Source organism: Lepidothrix coronata, unplaced genomic scaffold, assembly GCF_001604755.1.
Source record: "Lepidothrix coronata isolate B3197 unplaced genomic scaffold, Lepidothrix_coronata-1.0 Scaffold202, whole genome shotgun sequence".
NCBI lineage: Eukaryota > Metazoa > Chordata > Aves > Passeriformes > Pipridae > Lepidothrix > Lepidothrix coronata.
The window spans coordinates 411,596-435,384 of NW_016690382.1; the positions used below are offsets into that span (position 1 = coordinate 411,596).

Below are 23,789 nucleotides of genomic sequence, written 5' to 3' on the forward strand. Positions count from 1 at the left end.
TTAATATTTGCAACTCCTATCCGGAAGAAAACCTGGCCTGTAGTGATTCAGGCAAGCAGCACATCTGCATCTACTGCTGCCGAGACTGTGCTAGTAGCAGTCAACCAGAAGTCTGGTGTGAGTAACTAAATAATAACAGGTACAGGTCAGGAGGAGGGGAGTGTTTTTGTCTAATAAAGTAGCTACTTAGCACTTTAAACTCTACAAAATGTTTCCTAATTAAATAGAAATGGGAGATGGACAGTGCTAAAGGAGTATTTGAAAGCTCTTACATTATTAAATAAAGAGCTTGGATTTTGGCTAAGGCGCTAAGAGAGGTTTTAAGAGATTTGGATGCTTTTTTTATTTATCCCAATTTCCTGTGAGGGCGATGTCGCTCGGGCCTCAGCCTGTGGGGTATTTCCACCTGACTCCTGAATGGTGTTCAGCGTTGTGTAGGATATGATGTAGCTATGCCTGTTAATTCCTTAGCGACCACCTAGTCCCCAGCCAGGGGCTGCCACTGACCTGCCGAGGAGGAATAGAAAACTGGGATCGTGTCCCTGCGGTCAGCTGCCTGCAGAGCTGCTCCCACAGCATAAAGTAGCAATGAAGTAGCTACTTTATTAAGCAAAACCATATTGTCATATGGGCTCTCGGGGGCGGGGTTGCTGTGTCTCAAGCCGCCCCGAAGCTGCACAGCCCTCCCGGTGCCCGTTCGGAGCTGCCGGGCCGGGCCCAGCGGCGGCCGCTCCGCCGCCCTCCCCGCGGGCCGCTGGGGGGCGCTCCGCCCCTACCGCCCCCCCCCCCTACCCGCAGGAATGGTTCAGCCGCCCCTCGGTGCCCGCTTGGCCCCGCCCACTCGGGGCGGCTCCCGGGGGGCGGTGCGGGGCGGTCACGTGGCTCCGCGCGGCGGGGCCGGGGTCGGGGCCATGTCGCGGCGGGAGCGGGGCCCGGACACCGACCCGGGCTCGGGCGGCGCCGGGGCGGCCGCGGAGGATGCGGCGCTGGCGGAGCCGGAGGGTCCCGAGCAGTGCCTGTCGCTGCTGCCCTGGGACCGCTTCTCGGCCTGGCTGCACTGCGTGTGTGTGGTGGGCTTCGACCTGGAGCTGGGCCAGGCCGTGGAGGTACGTGCGGGGCTCCGCGGCGGGCGGCGGCGGCGGCGGGGCCCCGCCGGAATCGGGCGCTTCCTCTGGCCCCGGCGTTGCACAGGAGCAGGAAAAGCTTGATGGAAACGTGATTGTGCAGAGCCTCAGAGCGGGGAGCGCCCTGGGGAACCGGCCCCGCTGTCCCGGGTGAGGCGGGTTGTGCTCGGACAGCAATTCCCACGGTGCCAGTTGTCCTGCCAGCGGGCCCTCGGGAATGGTTCTCATCGCGTGCCAAGATTCGTGTTAAGTACATCATCGGCTTTCTTTACATGCCACGAACGCTGATTTCCGTGGCGTGTAGTTGTTAAAGATGTTTAAAGAGTGTGATGGTAACGGGAATGCGAGTGGTCTTCACAATTACCAGCGTTCACCGGCTCGTTGGGCTGCGTGAACAGGTTCCCTACACGTTTGAATCGTTTTCCAGGAGCTCGAGCTGGATCCGGCCCGTGGCAATGACTCCCAGCTGTGCCCTCTGTGCAACAGGCAGAGACAGCTGGGACACTGCTTCGGGAATACACAGGGAGCACAGGCAGCTGGGATGCTGCTTTGGGAATGCTCAGGGAGCACAGGCAGAGGCAGCTGTGGCGCTGCTTTGGGAATGCACAGGGGGCACAGGGAGAGGCAGCTGTGGCGCTGCTTTGGGAATGCACAGGGGGCACCGACAGCTGCGGCACTGCTTTGGGAATGCTCAGGGAGCCCACAGCGCTGGAAAATAAACCGGAGAGAAGAGTTATCTTTCAGCTCGGTTTCACATCCTGTTTCACCCTGTTCACCATGTGATTTAGTAGCAAGCTCTGGGTGTGCAGGGAAAGTGTCCTTTTCTTTCTTTCAGTCTTCTTAAAGGGGTGTTGGCATAAATGCATGGCACAGTGGCCTAAAATTCAGCCAAGCCAGCTATTGTAATATGTAAAATACATAACTGATACACATTGTTGGCTGCACGAGAAATGCAAATAAAATCCCAGCATACTGTGCTGATTATCTGGGCTTTGTTCTCTTGCTGTTATAAGGTGGTGTAGGCAACAAAGACGAGGGTTTCTGTATAACCCCTGACTTGGGCAGATGATGTGCTTGGTGGCTGAGGGAAGCACAGCCTCTGGCCTGGCTGCAGACACTTCTGTTAACAGTCCCCTTAATTTAATTGACTGCATGCATAAAATGAAATTTAAAGTGTCTGCATAACTGAGGCCTGATTTTTTTTTTTTTTTTTTCAGTACATAGCTGCAGGAAGAAGAATTAGCTTTCAGTTTAAGTTGAAATTCTGGGAAGATACATGAGCTAGTGAGGTAAAGGAGTATGAATTCAAGTCTGGTCTGTATGCCAGTCTTCTGACTAGACATGGATGATTTCAGCATCATTCAGCTGCTGAAGGAGTTACATTTGGTGTACTGCTTAGCATAAGATAGCAAAGGAAAATATTAAGAGGTGGAAAGAAGCTGGTGATAAGTTTGCTACATGCAGAATGCAGGTGTTCCACTTGTATGTCTGCTTTCAGCTTTAGTTGCATGAACAATGTTTTGTGGCTGGACATCGTTGGATAGGAGAGACTGAGGGGAAAAGAAATGCATTGGAGGCTTTATGACCAGGGGACATAAACCTGCTTAATCAGAGATCAGCCAGAGGGTCTATTTGTTGTTTTCTGTGGAGTAGGATAGTGTTATATTATCAGGAGATAAATTTACTTACATTTTGTAGAACAAGATTAAATGAGCTAACTGGATGTTAGTGGTATGGTAATATGAGGACTCTACACTAAGCTACCATTGCTGCATTGAACTGCTCTTGGACTAGTTCCCATCTCTGGAAGCCCTGAAACCTGTTTTGAAATATAATCTTTGAATTTATGTTAGATTTCATTTGCTTACAAGCTAGCCACCCATTTCAGTAGTTTTGAGGTGGTTTGGTTTTTTTTTTTTGAGGAACTTCTTAGCTGAAATGTGTCTCAGGTTTGTCCTCTTTCCTGTATGTTCTTTTCTCACTTACTTGCATAATCACTGATTTTGTACATCCCCCTTTTTTTTTTAGTGGTGGTGCTTCCGTTTCTTTCATTGTGTTGCATCATTTTTGATTTCTGTGTTGTAAAAACTTGTTACATGATTTATTTCCATAACTACTAAAGCTGTGACTTCGAGTGTAGTCCTTGACCTTGCACAGTTCCCAACTGTTATTTGGGGCCAATGACGTCCTCCAAGAGTTACTGTTAGTATAGAGGTTGTTTTGTGATTGAATTTTGATTACTCCAACCTAACTTTTCCATTACAACAGATTTCAGACAATAATATGTGTCGACTTTCTATGGAATCATCTACTTCATTTTGCATGTACAACTTAAATCTAAAAGATGTCATCTTGCTCTCCTCTGAGACCTTTTGCACCAAAAATCTCAAGTACTCTGAATTTTTAAATGTATGTTTATGGTATCTAACTGGCATTCAAAATACTTTGTAAAGATGGGTGATCAATTAACTTAAAAGCATATAAAATTAAGAATAGAGGCATAATATTAATAGCTTACAACTGAAAGTATTCTAAGTCAGGTATTTGAGTGTTGAATTGTAAAAATATTTAGTAGAAGCTTACTGCTTATATCCAGTTGATTTTCAAATAAAATAAATCTTTCTTCCTGTAGGTAATATATCCTCCACATTCCAAACTCACAGATAAAGAGGTAAGTCATGGTTGCTGTATAAGTATATAATTTGGTTTGAGTTTAGTAATTTCAGGAAATATAACAGCTCTCTTTTCTTTTCCCCACCCTTTAGAAAACCAATATTTGCTATTTGTCTTTTCCAGATTCTAATTCGGGTAAGTGCTTCCTTCACACTGTAATCATCTCTTGTTGGACTAAGCTGTGTTAAAAAAGATAAAATTTGACAGTATGTATTCTGGGCTTTAGATCAAATCCTGATTTATATATCTTAATATTACAATACAGAAATGTTGCAGCTAAGGTTAAATATAAAGCTGTGACTGCATTGCAGTAAGGTCTGAGGATTCTTCTGCATTTTATGTAAGTGAAATATCGAGAATGTCAGTGTGTAAGACCTTCTGGATGACACACTTGCAGACGGTTCAGAATACCTGGCAAGTAAAGAATGAACACCTTAATATCACTTTTTAAACAAAATAACAGTGTTGTCACTGTAGGGAGGAGAGTAGGCATGGAATTTGAAGGATTTAATAAAGCAATTGGAAGGATACGGAACCCTCTTCTCATAAAGGACTAAGTGTATATTTTCTAAGTTTATAACAGACAAACTGACTTTTAAATTCAAAAGCAGGTAGAAAGAACAGTCGTGAAGGGAAAACCTGGGCTATCTTCTCCATTCTTGCTGCTTCTGCTGCTGTGTGTGGTCCTGCTTGCTAAATTATTATTTAATCTTCTGCATCTGCTGCCAAAGAGAAACTGGGGGCATGTGGCTGATGGGCTGGACCACCTGCAAAAAGATACTGCAGAAAGACAGACACTTCCTTTCCTGTTTACTTCTGGACAAAGTTAAAACCTGCAGTAACAGCCTTGTGCCTGTAACTGCTCTTACTCTGTGCCTGTGGATGCTCTGCAGCAGAACAACTCTGGTGTCACATGGGGTGGTGCAGATGTGTGCTTGTAATGTGTGTGAGCTCTCTCCTATGTGATTTTACAAAATATCTTGGCTAATTTTTCTCCATTGTCTTAATGTCATTAAAGTTATTTTTTCTGTTCTTGCTATACTGTATGTAAATAGAGGAGGAGCTTCTGCTATTGAAAAAGAAGATGAGTTAACTGTATCTTCTTATTACTCCCATTGTTAGCAGTCATAAATACCTGTAACCTTCAAAAGATACATTGAAGGTAGAAAATCATGTGTTAGGAACGAAGGTTAATTTTTTTTATTTTTAACTTTTTTTGTGTATTTTTTTTAAATAAGAGTGTAGTAAAGTTGTTTTAGGCAGAATATATGTTTACTTTCAGCAGGAAAAAAATCCCATGTTTTTACTTTTTTTAATGTCCTATTAAGAACTATAGGTTCTTGATCATTCTTGATGGACTGAAGTTTCAAATGATGTAGAGGGATTACCTGAATGAAACCTGCCTTCCACAAATGAGCTGGAAGTGTATCCATCTGTTAGGATTTATTTTTTCATTGTAGGCCTTAACATAAAAGGAAAAACTTTATGTAATATAGCAGTGAAGGAAGTTATTAGCTTGCAAATAAATTTGAGGTCAGCCTTCCTTAAATTTTCATAGCTCAAAAGATTAATTAAACTTTTTTCTTTTACAGCTACAAAGAGATAGTATTCCAGTACTTATGGCTATGAACTCAGGGGTGGAAATTGATTTAATCAGCTACTAGATCATAACACTTTTTGTGGTTTTGAGCTAAGTTTCCTGGTACAGTTATCTTTTACTTTCTCTGCATGGGTAGTTGAAGAAAGAACAGACATTTGCCAGTCTTTTCTGGAAGAGCTTGTTAAATAGGAAGACATCATATCCTGAATGATATTTCAATATATTAATGATTAAGGGTAATTAACTTTTAGGTCTTCTGTGTATAGGTTTTTATAATAGTTTGGGGTTTTTTTCTTTGCTATGGATGAGGGGAACTAGCTTTGAAAACCTGAAGCAAATATTTGGTGCTGTGTTACTGGCATGTGCTGTGCTTTTTCTTGTTATCATTGAATCCATATTGCTGAGCACTTGCTTTCATTACCTGTTTGAATTGGATGGTTGTCCCATCACACCGTGTTTTGCTACCTTTGGTTTGTCTTGGCCCACTGAGAGTTTCCCACTGTGGCTTCAGGAGGTTCTGAGCCTCAGCCCTGGGTGCTCTGAGTGTGTCAGTGTTAAACCTGCCCAGCCGGTGACTGACCGAGGGTTGGAGTGTCTGTGAGGGCTCTAGCACAACGTACAAGACTCAAGGAGAAGATGAAATCAAGCTTCTATGTCTGATAAACAGTCCCCTGGAGAATGGGGCTCTGCCTTTACTGTTCAATCAGTTTGCACTGGCTGGGGTAAGACAGGACGGCTGAGAGGAGCTCAGATCATCAGTGGTGAGGTCATGATTTTTTTCCTGGAGGTCTTTGCAAATTATGTCCCAAACTTGTAAGAGCAGAGCAACCAACGAAGTTTATATTCAATGTGGAGAAACAAATGTCCTTTGCCAGGAAGAAACTAGAAATTTACTACTATTAACAGTAGCTATAAGTTTAATAATATATTGATTCTTTTGTAGTGATTTACATGAACACCTATATTGTTACAGTGAAGATGGTCTGTCTGCCACAGGCTGGCCTTTCAGTTGACTGTGTTCATGTTAATACCACTGTGTTGCAGAGACACTTCTTACAGTCCCTTGCTAGAAAGAGTAATACACCTGTGTGTCCTTTAGGTTTTGACAGTCCCCTTATCACTATTCCTGTGAGCATTTTCTTCAGCTTATATAGCTTCTACCTGAACTAAAGATTTTTTGGAGCTTCTCCATTTGCAGTGGAGAGGACACAACCACCAGAGTATCAGTGATACAAGTTCTGATTGTGCAGTTCCTATGCCACACCTGGAAAAAGCTTCTTTGATAAGTGATACAAACTTATTTTATTTTTATTTTCAGACTGCAAATAATCAATGTACTTTGGTACTTTTTTTAAGAAATTAATTTTGGTAGAAATTAAAGGAAACTTCACTCCTTGGGGGTATTACTGGGAAGTCACACTCGGTTTCACTTGGTTTTCAGCAATTAGCTTTGCAGCTTCCAAAATGATGAGTCCTAGACCTGCACATGGATTTGTAGGAGATCAGCATAATGCACTCTTATGGTGTGACTGATGTATGAACTGTTTGGTATCAAAAAAAAGTCAAAGCACAGCCATTCAACAGAGAAATGACATGTGCTTAAGATAATTGAAACTCTACAGGTGGACTAAGGAAATGGGTGATTACCAGTAGGAGAACAACCATTAGTTGAGCTATTTAAGGACATGACAGTCCCTGTGAGGTAGAGTGACTTTTTTTGTCCTTGTTGCAGACAGAATATTTATTGTTGCCAAATATGCCAACTTGTTCACTTATAAAAGTATAAATATATAAATGGTCACAATAGCAGTGCAAGATAGATGAAGAGAAACTCTGATACCTCATTGACTGTAAACAAGTTCTCATGTTAAAGGCTCAGACTCAGAATAGTGTTTGTTGTTTATCTCTTCCCCATGTAGGTTGTCTTGGGGACACACAGTTTTGTTTTAGATTTCGACGGTCTCCTGGAAGGAAGGTCTCATTTTGTTGTTTTCTGGACCAATTGGATAGAGATCTACCAGTTTACTTAAAGGTTGGAAATAAGAAAAAATGAAGTTAATTTCTTTTGGGTAATGTTAATTTGTGGGTCATCACCTTTAATGCTTGAAAAGCAAAATCTCTGAACTGGAAGTCCTGAAAGTCAAAACTCAGAAAATATTTGCTGTAGGATATTAGTATAAGTATCATAATAATAATAATAAGTTTCACTAGCTGTTCTTTAAGTTTTATTACTATGAATTTTGGACTGCAAGGAGAGTTAAATTGAAGACCAGACTTATTTCGTTATTGATTAGAAACCTGTAGATCAAACTGTAAAACCCATTACTGTTGTGGAAATCTGAAGTGCTTTGTAACTTAATTTAAAAAAAAAAATCCAACAAACTTGAGCTGTCTCTCCATTTCCACACTTAATTTTTGGAAGGTTGGAGCAGTTATCTAAAAGAGATAGTGGCCAAAAAGTTGTTCTCCTCATATTCATAAGGAATATTGAGGCCTTTAGCTATGCTAGTGGGAGTCTGATCCTCAAACTCATCTGTTTATGAGTCAAATACTTTAATTCCTGTTTGTAGGAAGGATGAAGCTGGTGTTTTTTCTTTGAATTGTTAATGTACTTCCTTGATACTTCAAGAATCTTTAATAAAACCAATACATTGAAAGACTAGGTTATATCTTTTCAAGTCGGGGCTTTAAGGTTTTTAACTGCTAAAATCTTTTTAGTGCTGCTTTGAAGAATTATAAATGTTGATTTATTCCTCAGGAAGTTATTTCTATTTTTGTTTCATGGTGTGTCAGGAGAATGTAGATATAAAAACAGTAAAGCCAGAAAGCACAGCTGTTTTCACACACTGGTGTTTTCTCTTTGAAGTACTTAATAAAAAATAATGCCAATAAACAGAGTAAGCGTTCTAGTTTATTGTATCTAATCAACTTTGGAGCTTGGAGGGAAATATGCTTTTGAACTGTACATTGAATGCTTCAGAAAGGAGGAGAGTATCAGGTGGTTGTATTGTATTCTTTCCTTTCTTTTGCAGAAGGATTCAGCATATTACTATGGCTATGTGTATTTCAGACAAGTTCGTGACAAGTCATTAAAAAGGGGCTATTTCCAGAAGGTAATTCCAATTCTTTTAGGAAAACATTTATTTGGAAATTAATTATTTTTCAGTGATCTCAGAGGAACAGGAAAGGTGTCTTGCTTTCTAAGTTAATTGGTGGTTTATAGTAAGTTGGTCTAATTTGACAACAGCTATGCTACGTTCCAGCTCCACTGTCAGAACAGATGGTTTTCTGTGTGTGTTTAAAAACAAAAAGTTGGTAACTATAGGGAGTTGTTTGTTTACAGTTGCCTGTAGTCAAAATTGTGGTTGGCTTGCATGTGTGGGAAAAGTCACACTTGACATCCTCTGAGGGTAACCAGCAAAGCTGCTGTAGAACTGAGGGAAAACATTAACTTGAAATCCTGTTTTTGTTTTGTTCCTCTTTATTCCAGTCTCTGGTCCTCATCAGCAAGCTGCCTTATGTCCATCTCTTCCGCACCATGCTTAAGCAAATAGCACCAGAGTATTTTGAAAAAAGTGAAGCTTTCCTGGAAGCAGGTAGTGGTCCTGTGATGTTGTTCTAGAGGAGCTCTTACACTGTCACGTACTTTTTCTGGAGAAATAACAAACAACACTATCATGTTCTAGTTTGGGGCTTTGTCTTCTTGCAGGGTAGAGGATTGAAATTTTAACAAACTAGCTTGATTTCTAGATCATTGAACAGAGCTAATCTAATTTTGCATCCTCTGTGGGAGAATTGAAGGTCCTTCCTAAAACACATCTAGGGTTGTGTTTGTATCAGGACCAGCTGCTGAGCACAAGTCACTGATGCCAATCCTCAGTTTGTTCTTTTCACAAAGCAAGTCCTTTCGGGTAGTCTGACAACTTTTGCTAAACCACTGTACAAATGTCATCTTGCTTGAGGCTTTTTTTTGTGTGTGTGATTTGTTTGTTTTGTTTTTTTGACCAAATGGAAAAAGCAACAGAGCAGCACTGATAGCAGGTGCCTCAGCCTTACTGCAGAGCTGTAAGAGCCAGAGAGGGCCAAATGGAAAAGTTATTTGCTCTTTGCCTGGGAGTGCTGTGTTCTTTGTACAATGTTCATGTCTTTGTGCTTTCACTGGGCAGCAATTTGTGGAAACCATGAAGGAATTGTATTTTTTTAATCTTCTATTTTCTTGACAGGTTATGAGCAAAATAAGCTCCGCAGAAAACTAGATTTAGGAGTAATATTCAGAATGGTTTGCAAGTTAATGCTGAAAAACTCTCTATCCAAGTTGTAAACTAGCTTTTCTCTTAAGTGCTTGTGTTCATCTATTCTGCAATAGCTAATGTACATAAAGGGCTGTGTTCTTTTTTAAGTTTCCCAATATGTACTTTCACGGTTTCTCATGTAACATTTCTTCAACCAATTGCAAGTCTCATGGCTACAAAAAAACGAAAGACCAGAGGATACTGTTTGCTTGAAATGACAAACTTTGTAGTTCTAATGGAATAATACAGAAAGAATGTCTCAAAGGCTGTAAAACTTGTTTAGTGTGATCAGGAGACAAGTAGAACTGATGTGGACTATTAGCACTAATTTAAAATTGCAACGTGCACAAAGGTGACTTTGTGATCATGGGTTATACATGATATAAACTGTTATAAATGATACTTGTTTTTCCTTTCAGTTTGTAGCGATGTTGATCGTTGGCCACCACCAGTTCCAGGGAAAGTTCTGCAGTTGCCTATTATGGGTGTTATAATGAAGGTAAGTACTCCTGCACTTGTGGTTCTCTGAGGGTGTTTTCCCCACCTTTTACTGTCCAGGTCCTATTGTACTGTGCCTTGCTTTCAGTGTCTCAGGCTTCCAAACAGGAATAGATGTTTACTGCACTCAGAGTGAAGGTCTGGGAGATCTTGATTAGGTGCCTTGACTGGGGAGAGGAGGGGAGGATCTTTTATCGTGCTTAGGTTAATATTTAATTTCTGTAGATATTAAAAAGCCATATTTCAATACAACTACTAATTGTAGTGTCTATATTATCCCACTGGAATTTGCATTCTAGGAGACTTTAGTGCTAATTATATTTGTCAAATCAACCATAAAGTAACACTTGAAAATACTGAGAATTAAATTCCAGTCAAGCAAATTAAATATATTGATGAAAATCATTCTTCTTCTTGAAGATTCACAAGTAAAAACCTTTTTTGACCCACACACCAGCAATTAATTTCTTGTGCTGTTGATAATTTTCAATGAAAGTGAAATATGTCTGAAGAAAGCTATTAAAGGAGTTGTATCTAGTGCAGAGGGAAGAATGGTAGTGTTTAAATGGTGGCTAAGGACTAGGCCTCTGGGAGCCATAGTGTCTTCATATGAAATGCAGTTAAATGGATTTGATGGAACTGGAGTTTGCAACCAGAAGCACGTTCTGAGCAGATACTCTCAAGTTTACGGCAAGATGTGTGTGCATCACTGGGGAGAGGAAGGAGAAGTTTCTGAGGCTGTTCTGAAAACACAGGTTTAATAAAGCAGTGTTCTTGTTGCTGGATGATGAGGGTCAGATATGTCTTGTTTGGGTATTGCCTGCATTTATGTCATCAATAAATCTTACCCGTGAGAGCTGACATTGCATTCCTAAACTGAATAAAGTCATAATTACTGTCCAGTGATACATCCCTGTTTTATTATGCTGCTTGGACAGTTTTAATTGTTCTGTATAAATTACATCCATATGTGCACATCAACTTCCAGTATGATGAAATCTGTAGTTCTCGAGACTTAGAGATGCAAACTAAAGTCAGAAAAATATACTTACGTTCAGACTATTTGGATTCTGCCTCACTCCCAACAAAGATGTCTGATGTTTTAGGAGAAGATTTTTCTCTGAAAATAATTCTGTGCCATCTTAAAACCTCATGACCTTAGTTCAGACCATTCTTTTCAACATTTAAATGGTTTTTTATTGAAATTACAGTAATAGTTGTGACTAATGTTACCAAGAGTTTTTTTTAACTGGAGTGTTATTTGCATATTCTGTTACTCAGTTTTCAACTGGAAATTCTGTAGGTGGAAGTTCTGTGGAGTAAATAAGCATCATACTGTAGTATATCCTCTTTAAATGTTACAACTTGTCTCTAAGTCAGCATTTGAAGTGTCTGCTGAATCCGATACAAGGGAAAATAAATCTTTCTTTTTCTTTCCAAGTTGCGGATCCCAACATATCGTGACAAGCCCGGAACAACACCGATAGTACAGAATATGCACCAGGTAGAGATTAGATACTGATATTGTACATAACTCCAGACAAAGCTAAAGATCTGCTTTCATTCTTTTACTTTAAACTTGCTCATAGAGATTGGTAGCAAGTCATCATATATTTGATAATATTGAAATCCACAGTCTTTGAAACTTTGAATGGAGGAGTCAAGTTGGATTCTTCATAGAAAAGATATTCTAAGCCAGTTACCCCAAGTAGGGAAGGATGTCCAGGTCCTGGAAGAGGGTAGTTGGCTGATAAAATTACTAATTTGATCATCCTTTTAGTGTTTGGGGGGGGGGATTGAGGATGAAAACAGAATTAAGAGTCTTTAGTCATAGAAGATGGTTATAAAACAAGTCCATCTGTGCCTTCATGTGCTGTGTAACTGGTGTTTGAAACAGCTTCAATATTTTATATCTTTTCTGGACTGAAAGTTACATGCCTGTAATTGGGTTTTGTGTGTGTCTTAGGCGAAATCCTGCTTTTAGCACACAAAAATAGTTACTTGTGGAGATAACATAGTATATACTGACTGCAATAGAGGAGCAGTGTAAATAATTAGGATATATACCATGTGCTGTCTGTAAGCATTTAAGGGAAACCATTTCATTTAATACCTAGGTATTCTGATGACTAAAAAACAAGCATTGCGATGTCTTTTAGGCAGATGCTCAGATCTCCATGGCTTTGCCGACTGTCCATGAAGTGGATCTTTTCAGGTAGGAGCTTGAACTGATTGATTCCTAGCTGTGAATTCCCACAAGTCAAAGTTTTCTGATGGTACTTTGACACATGTCTCATGGTTTGCAAGCCAACATTTGTCAGTATTGGTTTTAATATTCTTTTTCTGTAAAGTTAGCTAAAACACAGTTTGGGCAGTATGCAGGCTGAAACTGCAGTAAATAAGCAAGTTCATTAAATGTTCCATTTTACAGAAGTATTTTATGTTTTTCAAATTACTATTAAGTACTATTGCAAACTTCATTTTTATCCAGTTCTTAACTGGAAGAAATAGGTCTTTTATTATGTCAAGTGAATTAAAACACCTCCATCTGGTTTTAGGTGTTTCTGCCCGGTGTTCTTTCACATTCAGATGCTCTGGGAGCTGGTGCTGCTGGGAGAACCACTTGTTGTGATGGCACCATCACCATCAGAATCTTCAGAAACCGTGTTGGCCCTTGTTAGGTAAGTGCAGTGGAGCTTCCAACTAATGACTAAGTGAGTCAGGTAAGATTCCAGCCGAGCGGACCTTCATTTGATCAGTGTAATAAAGCACTGCAAATTTGAGATTTGCTTTTGTCTTACATGAAATTTTGCACTGAATACATACAGACAGCTTATCCTCTTTCTGCCTTGCAGCTGCATTTCCCCACTGAAGTACTGCAGTGATTTCAGGCCGTACTTCACCATACACGACAGTGAATTCAAAGAGTACACGACTCGCACACAAGCTCCGTAAGTGAATCAAAGTCTGTTGTGAAGATGTTGCTCAAAGCCACTTGTAACCATAAATTTGTGTTCAAATACTGCTTAACTATTCTTCACTTCTGTCATTAATTATGTTTAGACTCCCTTTCTTAATAAGATTTATCTTGCAGAGTGCAGTTATTACCTGATTTAAGTTTTGACTCCAGTTAGATAGGACAAAAGAAGTTATGAAACAATGCCATAATTAAACTCCTCTTGAGCTTCATGAGATATTTGTCTACAGAATAAGTAAAACTGCAAATATGAAAACAATAAAAGTTTTTGCTTTTCTGCAAGAGTTTTTCTGTATAACACCAACTCCAGACTATCTCTTTGGGAGATTTGGGTAATAGTTTTCATCTTTAATCAACTGCTAATCAAAGTGACTAATTCAACATCCATATGGCTGCTTTGTAGAGTTAATTCAGTGGTGTCCTAGTTGAGACAGCTTAAAAATTAAATATCTCTTCACTGAATTTGTTAGAATAATACTGTAAATAATTCAGATATTAAGATTATTTTTAAGAGCGTGAATGTCCAAAACCACTGATGTTTAAAACTACTTTAAGAACACATTTTCCTCTTTATTTTTTTTAAATTCTGCTCTTATTGTGAGAACGTACACTTTCAATATTTCTTATTATATGTTATTTAAATGTAGCTTGATTAGATTCACTGATCTTTTTGTAAATAAATTTCTTCTAATGTCAGAACAGGCAGAGGTTGTTGGTTTGGATTTTTTGTTTTGTTTTTCTTACTGTATTTTTCCTCTAAACGGATGTATTGCCAGAGATAGAGCAGTGGAAAAACACATAAACACAGGCAATATGTTTCAGATGGTGTTCCATGGGAATGGTTATGCAGTATGTAATTTAGTTTCTAAAAATAATTCCAAGAAGAATTTGGTTAAACTTCAGTAACCTATGTTTCAAAATTGCATCCTCTCCTCTGTAGCAAAATAGAAAGGTTGATCAGTCTGTATGTTAGTATTTGAAACAGAGCTGGAATTGCTCTGGCTTTCTTATGGAAAACAAAAATTTGGTAAGGTAGGAAATAGGTTTTTTAAGCAGTGGCTCTAAGAAGGGGAAGAATCCAGATGATGGAGATTCTGTGTATTTTATTACCTTTAGTGAGAGGTGAGCACGGGTCTGTTTTTCGTCTCGATGTTTTGATTTATTGTGTCTTTTCAGAAATTACTTTAGTGGTTTACAATCAGAATTGGTTCTGGTAAATATGACAAAGTAAGGCTCCTAAAAGTGACCCAAGTAGCTTACCAAGTCTTACTATTTTATTACCAGTAGTACTGAAAAAAGATTCCTCATGATTTGCTACTAGTTTATGTTGGCCTGGAGAGTTATTATTTTAGTGTGTGTAAATGAAGGCCTTACTTGAACTCCTGAGCTTTCAACTTCCAGTTAGTAAAAGAATGTCTATTTGTGTGCATTGGTCCAAACTAATTCTGTGTGAAACTTGCATTTTGGTTCCCACAAAATAGGCATGAGAACATTAAATATTTCAGTTGGGCTAGACTTGACCCCTTAGTAGGGAAAAAGGAATGCCTATTTTTTGGGTTCTTTTATTCCTCGTTTTTTTAGTGTTGATTCTTGTGACATGGCAATGAGAAGAACATAAGATAAAACATCATAAATTGATTTTTCAGACTAAAACAAAAGAATGTGTGAAGTCTTTATATGAACACTGATCTTTATTGTTTTGGAAGAGAGATTGTAAATCACCTATGATGACCCGAGAAAATAATGAACATTTGCAAGTCAAAATGAATTTAAATACATCAAACAAGTTTAAGGGGATTATAGAGACAGCAAAAAAACAAAGTCAATTCAAATGAGTGGGGAAAACTATGAGTGGGGATTAAAATGTTTTGAGCTGAACATACTTGGACAGAAGGACTCAAAAGAAGTGATTTTTCTGGGCAAGGTGGAGTCAGTGACAAGCAAGAAAAGAAACTGATACAATTTGGTGCTTCTGTTGACCTTTTGTATTCATTAAGACAGAAGCTCTTGCTGTCATATTTTAAACACTGTCCTTACTTTTCTAGGCCCTCTGTCATTCTAGGGGTGACAAATCCCTTTTTTGCTAAAACACTTCAGCACTGGCCTCACATTATCCGAATTGGAGATATTAAACTTCCAGGTAAAGTATAAATATCTTCTACAATCCTGTGCAATAGGATCTAACTGTGGGCTTATTTATTTACAAACATGTAAATTAGTCCCATTAATTTAGCTTAATACTAACTAAATTGTCATAGGTGTAAATCTGTCAAGTGAAATTAGACTCTTGAGCGCTCTATGTCTTGTCTTGTCAAATCTCATATATTAAATGCAAAAGGTGGTGATAGTCATTAGTAGTAATGTTTTACCTTTCACACAGTCCTGATTTTGTCTCTCTGCCAATAAGGTATTAAAATGAGAGACATATTACTGATGTTAATTTTAGTAGAATAAATCAGTCACAGCCAGCACGGAATGTAAGACCCACGTGAAAACTAAGTTCGAATGTTACAGTAACATAAAAAGTTGTTTGTTGACAGTGTTTTGATAATATATTTCTAATCTGGCAGCATTCCAGTAATTATTAATTGTTCAAGTTGAATGATTTCCTTACATGATTGAGTAGAATTTTCATGTACTCTTTGGATAACATGTCAGTCGCCAGCCTGTAGTAAAATACCACACTATTCTATTTATTGTATGAAATTCCTGGGAGTATCTGTCTGATGCGACAGCTTCACTCTTCTGTTCTGACAGTGGCAATGCATAAATATGCAGTTAAGATAAAACATCATAACATTAATTTTTGTTAAATAACTTAAGTTTGATTTCTGAATACAACAAATTAATTAAGAATTATGTGCTGTGTTCAATATAATTAGGCAAAGTTTTGCTTTACTTTAAAATATCGTGCCTGTCCACGGTGAGAATACCTGTAGGGGTTTGTCAGGGGTCTCAGGAGGAGTTACTTAGCTGCTGTGTAGTTCAAGTTTGGAAAATAGAATCCTAATTAAAAAATTAAACTCTGCAAAGCCATATACAGAGGTTGCCTTCAAATTTGATATACAGTTTCAAGTATGAAATTCTAAAGCTTTGGTGCAGCTATGGGAAATGCTTAGTCAGAAACTTGTAGAGATGTATCTGTCTGATCTGACTTTAAAAATTTATATTCTATTTCTTTAGGGACAAAGAGAGGGTTTCTGATTATTTTTTGTTCTTTTTTTTTTTTCCTTTTCTCCCCACTCTGCAGTTTCAATAGCAATTTATACTGTTATCTCCTCTGAAGTCGAGCATCCAAATAGATTTAAGAGAAGGTTCTGCTGAGGCTGCAGGACTGTTAACAGGGTTTAGGGTCTTCTGGATGGAGAAGGATAAATTGGAAAAACACAACAAAAGCCTTTACTTTGGCCCATAGTAAAGGAGACATAAATTCATTTTTACAACATTTAATCCCTGGCAACTGATTTAATTTCTTACATACAATTTTTATTTTGACCAAGGTGCAAAAGGTTTGTTCCCAAAAGCATTTGCGTTAAGGGGAACAAAGGAAGATGGAATAAAAATATTAAATTAATGAAATAATAATTCACTACTGTATATCAGTAAGTTTATTTGGCTGCTGGGTTTAGAAGGTCATGCTTTTGGGGTTTTTTTTTGTTTAGTTGATTTTTGGGTAGGTTTTTTTGTTGTTGTTATTTTCAACAAGGAAAAGTCTATGTGCTCCTGTTCATGTGTTTGCCAGACATTTCTGGATATATACTCGGATTCTTGTCAATGTTTCTAATGTTTCTTACAATATTAGATTGTCTTCTAAGTGAAAGTACCCATTTCTAAAAGTCAGTGCCATGTATAGCACATTAGCTGTAGTATCTAGTAATAGAGATGGAGATTTCAAGCAAGGTGTCTTTATATGTTTTGGCAGGTGAAGTTCCAAAGCAGGTGAAAGTGAAGAAACTGAAGAACCTAAAAACTTTGGACTCCAAACCTGGTAATAACTTCAGAGTTAAATTACCAGTATTTTAATTTTAAAAAGCATACCCCGTTTCTCCTTTGGCTATAGGCTGCTTTTTTTCCTCAGGTGTTTATACCTCCTACAAGCCATACTTGAACAAAGATGAAGAAATTGTTAAACAGTTGCAAAAGGTAATACTGTAAATGTCTTCTTAAGGGTAACTGGGTTGTGTATTTTGTGTACTGTTGTACAGTGCTTTCATTTAAGGAAGCACTTTGTGTAACTGAAATGAAACTGGATTCCAGTTCCTTTGCCCCAGTTCGTAGCAGTATAGCTGGATATACACCCTCATTGTAGAAGGGCTGCTGCCTTGTTAGCAGCTTCCATAACAATATGTTAGGACTCAAAAAGTTAGCTTAATAATTTAGTGGATTGAAGGGATTATCAGTTCGTCTGCTTTGGGTTTTCCACCCTCTGCCAGCCCCCTTCACCTCTCATCTCTTTGGTCGAGAAATCTCATGCATGAGGTGTGTAAGAATCAGAGCTTCCAAGTTTTAACTGCTTTGCAAATCCTTGTTTATAGAAACTTTTCTTTCCTTGAATTTCTTTACATGAAAATAAAAAATCAACAATTGAAAAGATGAGTACAAAAGGACTTGAAGCTATTAATTTCCTTTCCTTGTTCAAGGTGGGAGGTCCCATGTGTGGGATTATAGCAAATGAATACAGAAACACTGGAATAAGTATTGATAAAAAAGAAACCCACCACAACTACCTACGTGTTTTGGAGTAACAGGCTGTGATTTTTCTTTTTTTTTAAGGGAGTTCAACAGAAACGTCCAACAGAAGCACAGAGTGTGATTCTTCGGCGCTACTTTTTGGAATTGACAGAAAGTTTCATTATTCCATTAGTGAGTTCTTAGACTAATGGGGTTTTTACATAGGTAATATAGAATAGCTTTTTTGGTGTTACCCTGACTGACTAAGTCCAGTAACTATCCAGTAACTAGCAGTGTATCCCTGGGGTCAACACTGAATCCAGTACTGCTCAACATCCTTCATTAGTGAGCTGGACAGTGGGGCACTGTGTACCCTCAGAACATGTTTTGTGAATGACCTGAGTGTTTCATCATTTTACAGCAGGCATGATCAGGTCCAGTTTCTGTTTGGAAGAATTGGAATATCTCTAGAGACTTGTTTGTCCTTGGGTGTTCAAGATAAGAGGAGCTTTTCTTTAAAATTCATCTTTCTCTCCTGTTCTTTTGAGACCGAATGGACACATAGTGTGAATCTAAAACCTTTCCCCGGCTTCCTCCCTGCACCTTGTCACTTCAAGCGAGGAACCTAAAGCATGTTCTGTCATAAGTCTTAGTTTACAGGGTGAGATCACCCTTCACATTCTCTGCAACAGGAAAAGTATGTGGGGAGCTGTCCTTTGTTTCTTCAAAAGATAGAACTAGACTTGTCATAATGTTATCAAAACTAATTATGTTCACAGATCAAAATGTATGGCCAAGTGCTTACAAACACTTGGAAATGTGTATCAGTTTGTGCAGATCTGCCTGTGTGAGCCAGTGAGGCAGAGCTGCCTCCTGTTGTTACACCTGATGCTTCAGCAGTGGCCCCTCTCCCTGTGGGTTGGACACGTTGGGGCTCTGGCCATGCCTGTGCCAAGCCTTGCTACAGCAGAGATGCCCACAGCATCTGTGGGTTAGTTCTAGAGCTAATGCTTGTATGAGAGACCCTGAAAATCACTTCCAAACACTTGATACAAACTGGGATTACACTTTGGAATAACCCATGATATGAAGGTACCTAGGCACTGTCACCAATGAAAAGAGAGATTGTTTACTCTGTGGCTGAAGTTCAGGATATAGATATTCCATGTACATGTTTGCTTCCTGTCCTCCTTTGCCCCATGTCCTTCTTGAACCTTGCTGACATGAAGTTGGGAAATGCAATCAGTATTAGATAAGTTCCTCTTGTCTTCTTATGTGGTGAATATGCACAACCCCACCCTGTACCAATACTCAGCAGAGAAAATGCTGTGGTCACAAGCAATGAGTAAACACACACGTGGTCTGTGTATCTTTAATACTGGTTATGCAAACAACCTTTCCTTTTCCTTTCCCCAGGAACGTTATGTGGCAAGCCTAATGCCTCTGCAGAAATGCATATCACCATGGAAGGTAAGGAAATACCATTTGAATGAGCTGGAAATTGGTGATTAGAGAAAAGTTACGGTATGGTAATTGTTTTTTTTCCTTTCCATAGAGTCCACCACAGCTGAGGCAGTTTAGCCAAGAAGACTTCATGAAGACACTGGAAAAAGCAGGACCACAGCTCACCTCAGGTTTAAAAGGAGACTGGATAGGACTTTACAGGTCATTTCTTTCAGCAGCAAAAAAAATTATATAAATGAAAATAGATCAGTAATATGAATGGTCTTTTCCTGAGCAAATTTATGATTAGTATTGATTTTAATAAGACTTTCTTTTATAATGTATGCTTTGATAGGAATTGATAGTGCTTAATATACTTTACTCACTTAAATGTGTTTCTCTGTAACCTGTTAATGGTTTCCTAAATATAATTACTTCAAATTTGATGATGTCGAAAACAGTGTTACCAAATTGTCCTTAAAATCTAAATTGTATTTTGCTTTGGTGTTTTACCAGGCATTTTTTGAAATCGCCAAACTTCGACGGTTGGTTTAGGAGCCGGCAGAAAGAAATGACACAGAAGTTGGAGGCCCTTCATTTAGAAGCACTCTGTAATGAGGTTAGAAAAATGTGTGCTTATGATTACGTTTATCATCTTTTAATAAAAATATATTCTCTCACAAGTCAGTTTTACTCCTGTTTTCATAGGTTGAACATGAAAATGTTGACAGTTTAGTCTAGCAGAACATGATCTTGTTCACCAAGGACAAGGTAGAACTAACATAGCAAGAGAGAGCAATACAAAAGACAGTTCACTTGTTACAACAACTGTCATCATTTGTAAAAACATATCTTTAGTACTTTTTTGTTTTGTTACATTTTGAATACACACACACCCCCAAAAAAATAAAAAGCTTTTTCCTCTTATTTGATAATATTATTTCATTCAGCTTCTGTCTCTGGCATCTCACTTGACACTTTCAGTTGTGATATAGTTTGTAGCTTTGAAGGTATAAAACCAGTGAATACCACAGAAAGTTGGTGACTAATTAGATATGGTTAGTAAATAAGCCTAAAACTGACCTATAGTAATTGGAAGCTGAGAAGTGAAATCTTTTTGTTGATTTATAACAAAATGCCAAACAAATGTTCCTATGTTGTAAGATCCATTCTTTAATGAAGAAGCTGAAGTGGGTATCAGTATAATTTGAGTTGGAACAGCTGCTAAAGAAATGAATTGCAAAAGGAGAAGACATTGTACAGCTAGAGAGGGAATAGGAAGAACAAAAAAAAAGTAAGGCTATGCCACACTTTGTAAACAAACAAAAAAATTGCTCTGATTATTTTTGAAAAGCCATTTGTTTTTATCCCTTGCCCTGTCAATTCCCAAACAGTACCTTGTAGCAAACCCAAACAGATTGTTCAAATAGAGCAGCCCAAATAATTTGCAGGGCAATAGCTAGGTCAATTATATAACTTAGATTCTATCCAATTATACTTGACATTAACTTAATCAAAGAAAAGGAAATGTGTCACAAATTTATTACTGATTCTGCTCCTCATTGCTTTTTCTTTTGATCCAAGTGTTAACATCTTTCCTCTGCATGAGCAAATATCTTTGTTAGGTGAATAGTAAAGGGATAAGGGAACAGAACTTCCATAAGAAAACTCACTTGATTGTAGATTGTATCTTACTAGTTATTGGCTGTGATCTCCTTTAATGCCCTGCCTTACACTACTTTTAATATTTCATTGTGCTGGCAGATCTGATTTGGTAATCATTCACTGCTATTTTGAATTGTAGGTGCTCTTTTTCAAACTAAGCCTGTTGGGCAAGATTTTTTTTTCCCTTTAATTTATTTGTATTGTGTTCATGTGCAAGTTTGTTCTTAGGCCAAGTACTGGGCAAACATACAAATAAAGCAGATTTTGCAAGTCACAGTAAAGACAGGACATGAGTAAAATGAGTTTAGCAAATGGCACGGGAATAAGAAAGAGACTTATTCTGAACAGTAGGTGTAAATTAATACTACTTTTGAAATTACATATGTTGCCATAAATATTTCAATGCTTAATTTTTCTTATTTTAGAACTTGGTTTTTTGGAGTCAGAAGCACACTGAAGTAGAAACAGTGGATCTTGTCTTGAAGTTAAAAAATAAACTGGTAAGTAACTGAATTGAATATGACTTAAATACCTAGAAGCATTATGTAGTTGTTTTTGCAAGGACTTAAATGAAAATATTCATCATGATCTAGGTAGCTTAAGGAATCAGACATTCAGGGTTTTAAAAGAAAAACAGTTAATTTGAGCCATGCCTGAAAAGTTAGTTGGCTCCCCAACATCATCTGGCCATGTTGGAAGCAATGTATTGCTGGTAATTAAAACTCATGGGAACTCTCTGACTGATCTGAATCCTCAGGGAGGAAGAAGTCCAAAAAACCAAAAAAAATTTTTTTTTTCTTGAAAGCCAAAATCAGTGTTGCTGATGCTGTCGTGTGGTTGTTGAGGAAACCTGCTGTTGTCCAAAGCAAATGAGGAATCCATTTGCCAGATTTTCTAATATATCACTTTGATGTGTCTTAAGGTGAAGTTGCATTTTTAGTAGAAATCATGTTTTCTGGTACCTCTGCAGTTGCAGGCTAACAGAGAACATCTTCCTGTGAAAACCGACACCCTGGAGAAGCTGCAGACACACATCAATGACATCATATTAGCACTTCCAGATGACTTGCAGGACATCTTGCTCAAAACTGGCACAACATGATTTCTGCTGGGCTTTTTTGGTGCAGAAAACCAAAAGGCAAGTAGTCTCACAGAAGACAGTGGCTTACCAGGTTTGGACCACAGCTGTAAGCAGTACATTAACACTACAATGGACTGTACTAATAGTATAGCCCATTTTACTATTTTCACTGTTTTTTCCACTTAAATACCAATGCAACTAAAGGGATTCCTGTGTCTAATAATGTTTGAAATAAGTGCTCTTAAAGAATAATCTGTGGGCATATGAAGCTGTACCACAGTATAGGACCACAGTGCAGTGCTGGCATTGCAGAATGTTTTTCCATTGGTGCTGCTATACCCAATCCTGTTAACTCAGGGGTGAGCAATATTGATCCTGTACTGTCCTGTTGATGTAGTATCTGGTTATTCTTTCTTTCTTTTTTTTCTTTTAGTTTTTATCTAGTGATAACTCCAACTGACATGTGATTGACCAGAATGCCTTATAGTTGAGGTATTTTACTGGTAAATCATTGCTTTCAAAACTCTTTCAGGAACAACTGAAATAATCAGATCGCTTCTTAACTGTTTTCCTTTCTCCTCCTTACCATCTTTCCAAAATGATATTAATTTAGCATCTTGAAAGAAGGCAGCTGAAAAAAATTTCCTGAAGGGAATTCTCTTTTATTTAATTTCTGTTAATTAGGGTGCTCTTACATGCCTTAAATAAAGTAATTGTGTACTAATTCACGGTTTTAAACTGCTGACATCGAGGATTTCAAGTGGATCACTCGTGTAAATGTAAACATGCAGTGTTCATCACAGGAATTCAACACAGTGGAGTTCTAATGAGAATTTTAAAATGGGTGGTTTCAGTAGAGTCGGCTGATACACAGTCTGATTGAGTGGAGATCATAGGAGTTCAGCTCCTTTTATAACTTTTAACTTTATTGGTTTTGGCTTACACCAGTCGGGTGTTTGAGGAGGTGGAGGGGCTGGAGGGAGAAGATGCTGCTTCAGCTGAGAAAAGCCTCTGGACAGGTCAGACTGTGGCAAGAAACGACTGTAGCATGAAATTATTCTCAGTATATGCATATAGCAGACATGCATAAAGAGTAATTTCCTCTTGCATATTAAGCAACAAGAATGTGATGTTTATCTTCTTGAACAAGTTTCAGTGGTATATAAGAACTCAGCTGCTCCACATGCAGTGTTGTACTTTGACCAGTTTCAAATAGAATAAACATAATATTATAGTGTACACACAGCATATACTTTTATATGACAAATGGATCACAGTTGTAAAAAAAACCACTCTGCTTTTAAGTGCTTGGATAGAATTTTTAAAAACTTATGACATAATCCTGCTATAAGAATGTGCTTTTCTATAACAAATATTTCATATCATCTTTCTAAAAATGTCTTATTTAGATATTAAGTGTCACAACGGTATTTTTATGAAAATAATGTATTTTAATACTGTTATGTTTTGTATACAGTTAATCATGACCAAAAGTTTAATGTATCTATTATGCTACTTAAACTATACCACTTCAGCATTAATTGCTAACTTGCAAATTTTTTTTGCACACCCTGATGAATAGCATTTCTAATTCAGAAATTATTAAGTGGCCATTCATACCCTAAATTATCTTAAATATTTAACCTGGAGCACTGTGTACTTTCTTGGAACCATGTAAACTGGTAACAACTATGATAACTATCACATGACTGCAAATACGTATTTTTTTAAAGGAAAATAAAAGAGTTTGATTTTTATTTTTTTT

General features: G+C 38.1%; 1 protein-coding gene across 1 annotated transcript; it reads left to right on the plus strand.

The window, feature by feature from the left end:
- Positions 1-911: 911 nt before the first annotated feature.
- DENND6A (DENN domain containing 6A) lies at positions 912-23,789 on the plus strand. Its single transcript, XM_017832455.1, has 20 exons — positions 912-1,106; positions 3,757-3,795; positions 3,890-3,932; positions 7,317-7,429; positions 8,430-8,510; positions 8,888-8,993; positions 10,109-10,188; positions 11,629-11,691; positions 12,347-12,402; positions 12,746-12,868; positions 13,043-13,138; positions 15,210-15,304; positions 17,087-17,152; positions 17,243-17,307; positions 17,938-18,027; positions 19,252-19,305; positions 19,391-19,500; positions 19,795-19,897; positions 21,369-21,443; positions 21,914-23,789. Exons 1-20 carry the CDS (start codon positions 912-914, stop codon positions 22,043-22,045), a joined length of 1,785 nt encoding a protein of 594 aa, XP_017687944.1. The 3' UTR covers positions 22,046-23,789.

What these genes read in the sequence shown, in the direction of transcription:
- DENND6A (XM_017832455.1), top strand. Translation starts at nt 912, where the DNA reads ATGTCGCGGCGGGAGCGGGGCCCGGACACCGACCCGGGCTCGGGCGGC. An exon ending in CATGAAGTGGATCTTTTCAG is followed by an intron (nt 12,403 to 12,745) that starts GTAGGAGCTTGA and finishes ATCTGGTTTTAG; the next exon opens with GTGTTTCTGCCCGGTGTTCT. An exon ending in AATGCATATCACCATGGAAG is followed by an intron (nt 19,306 to 19,390) that starts GTAAGGAAATAC and finishes TCCTTTCCATAG; the next exon opens with AGTCCACCACAGCTGAGGCA.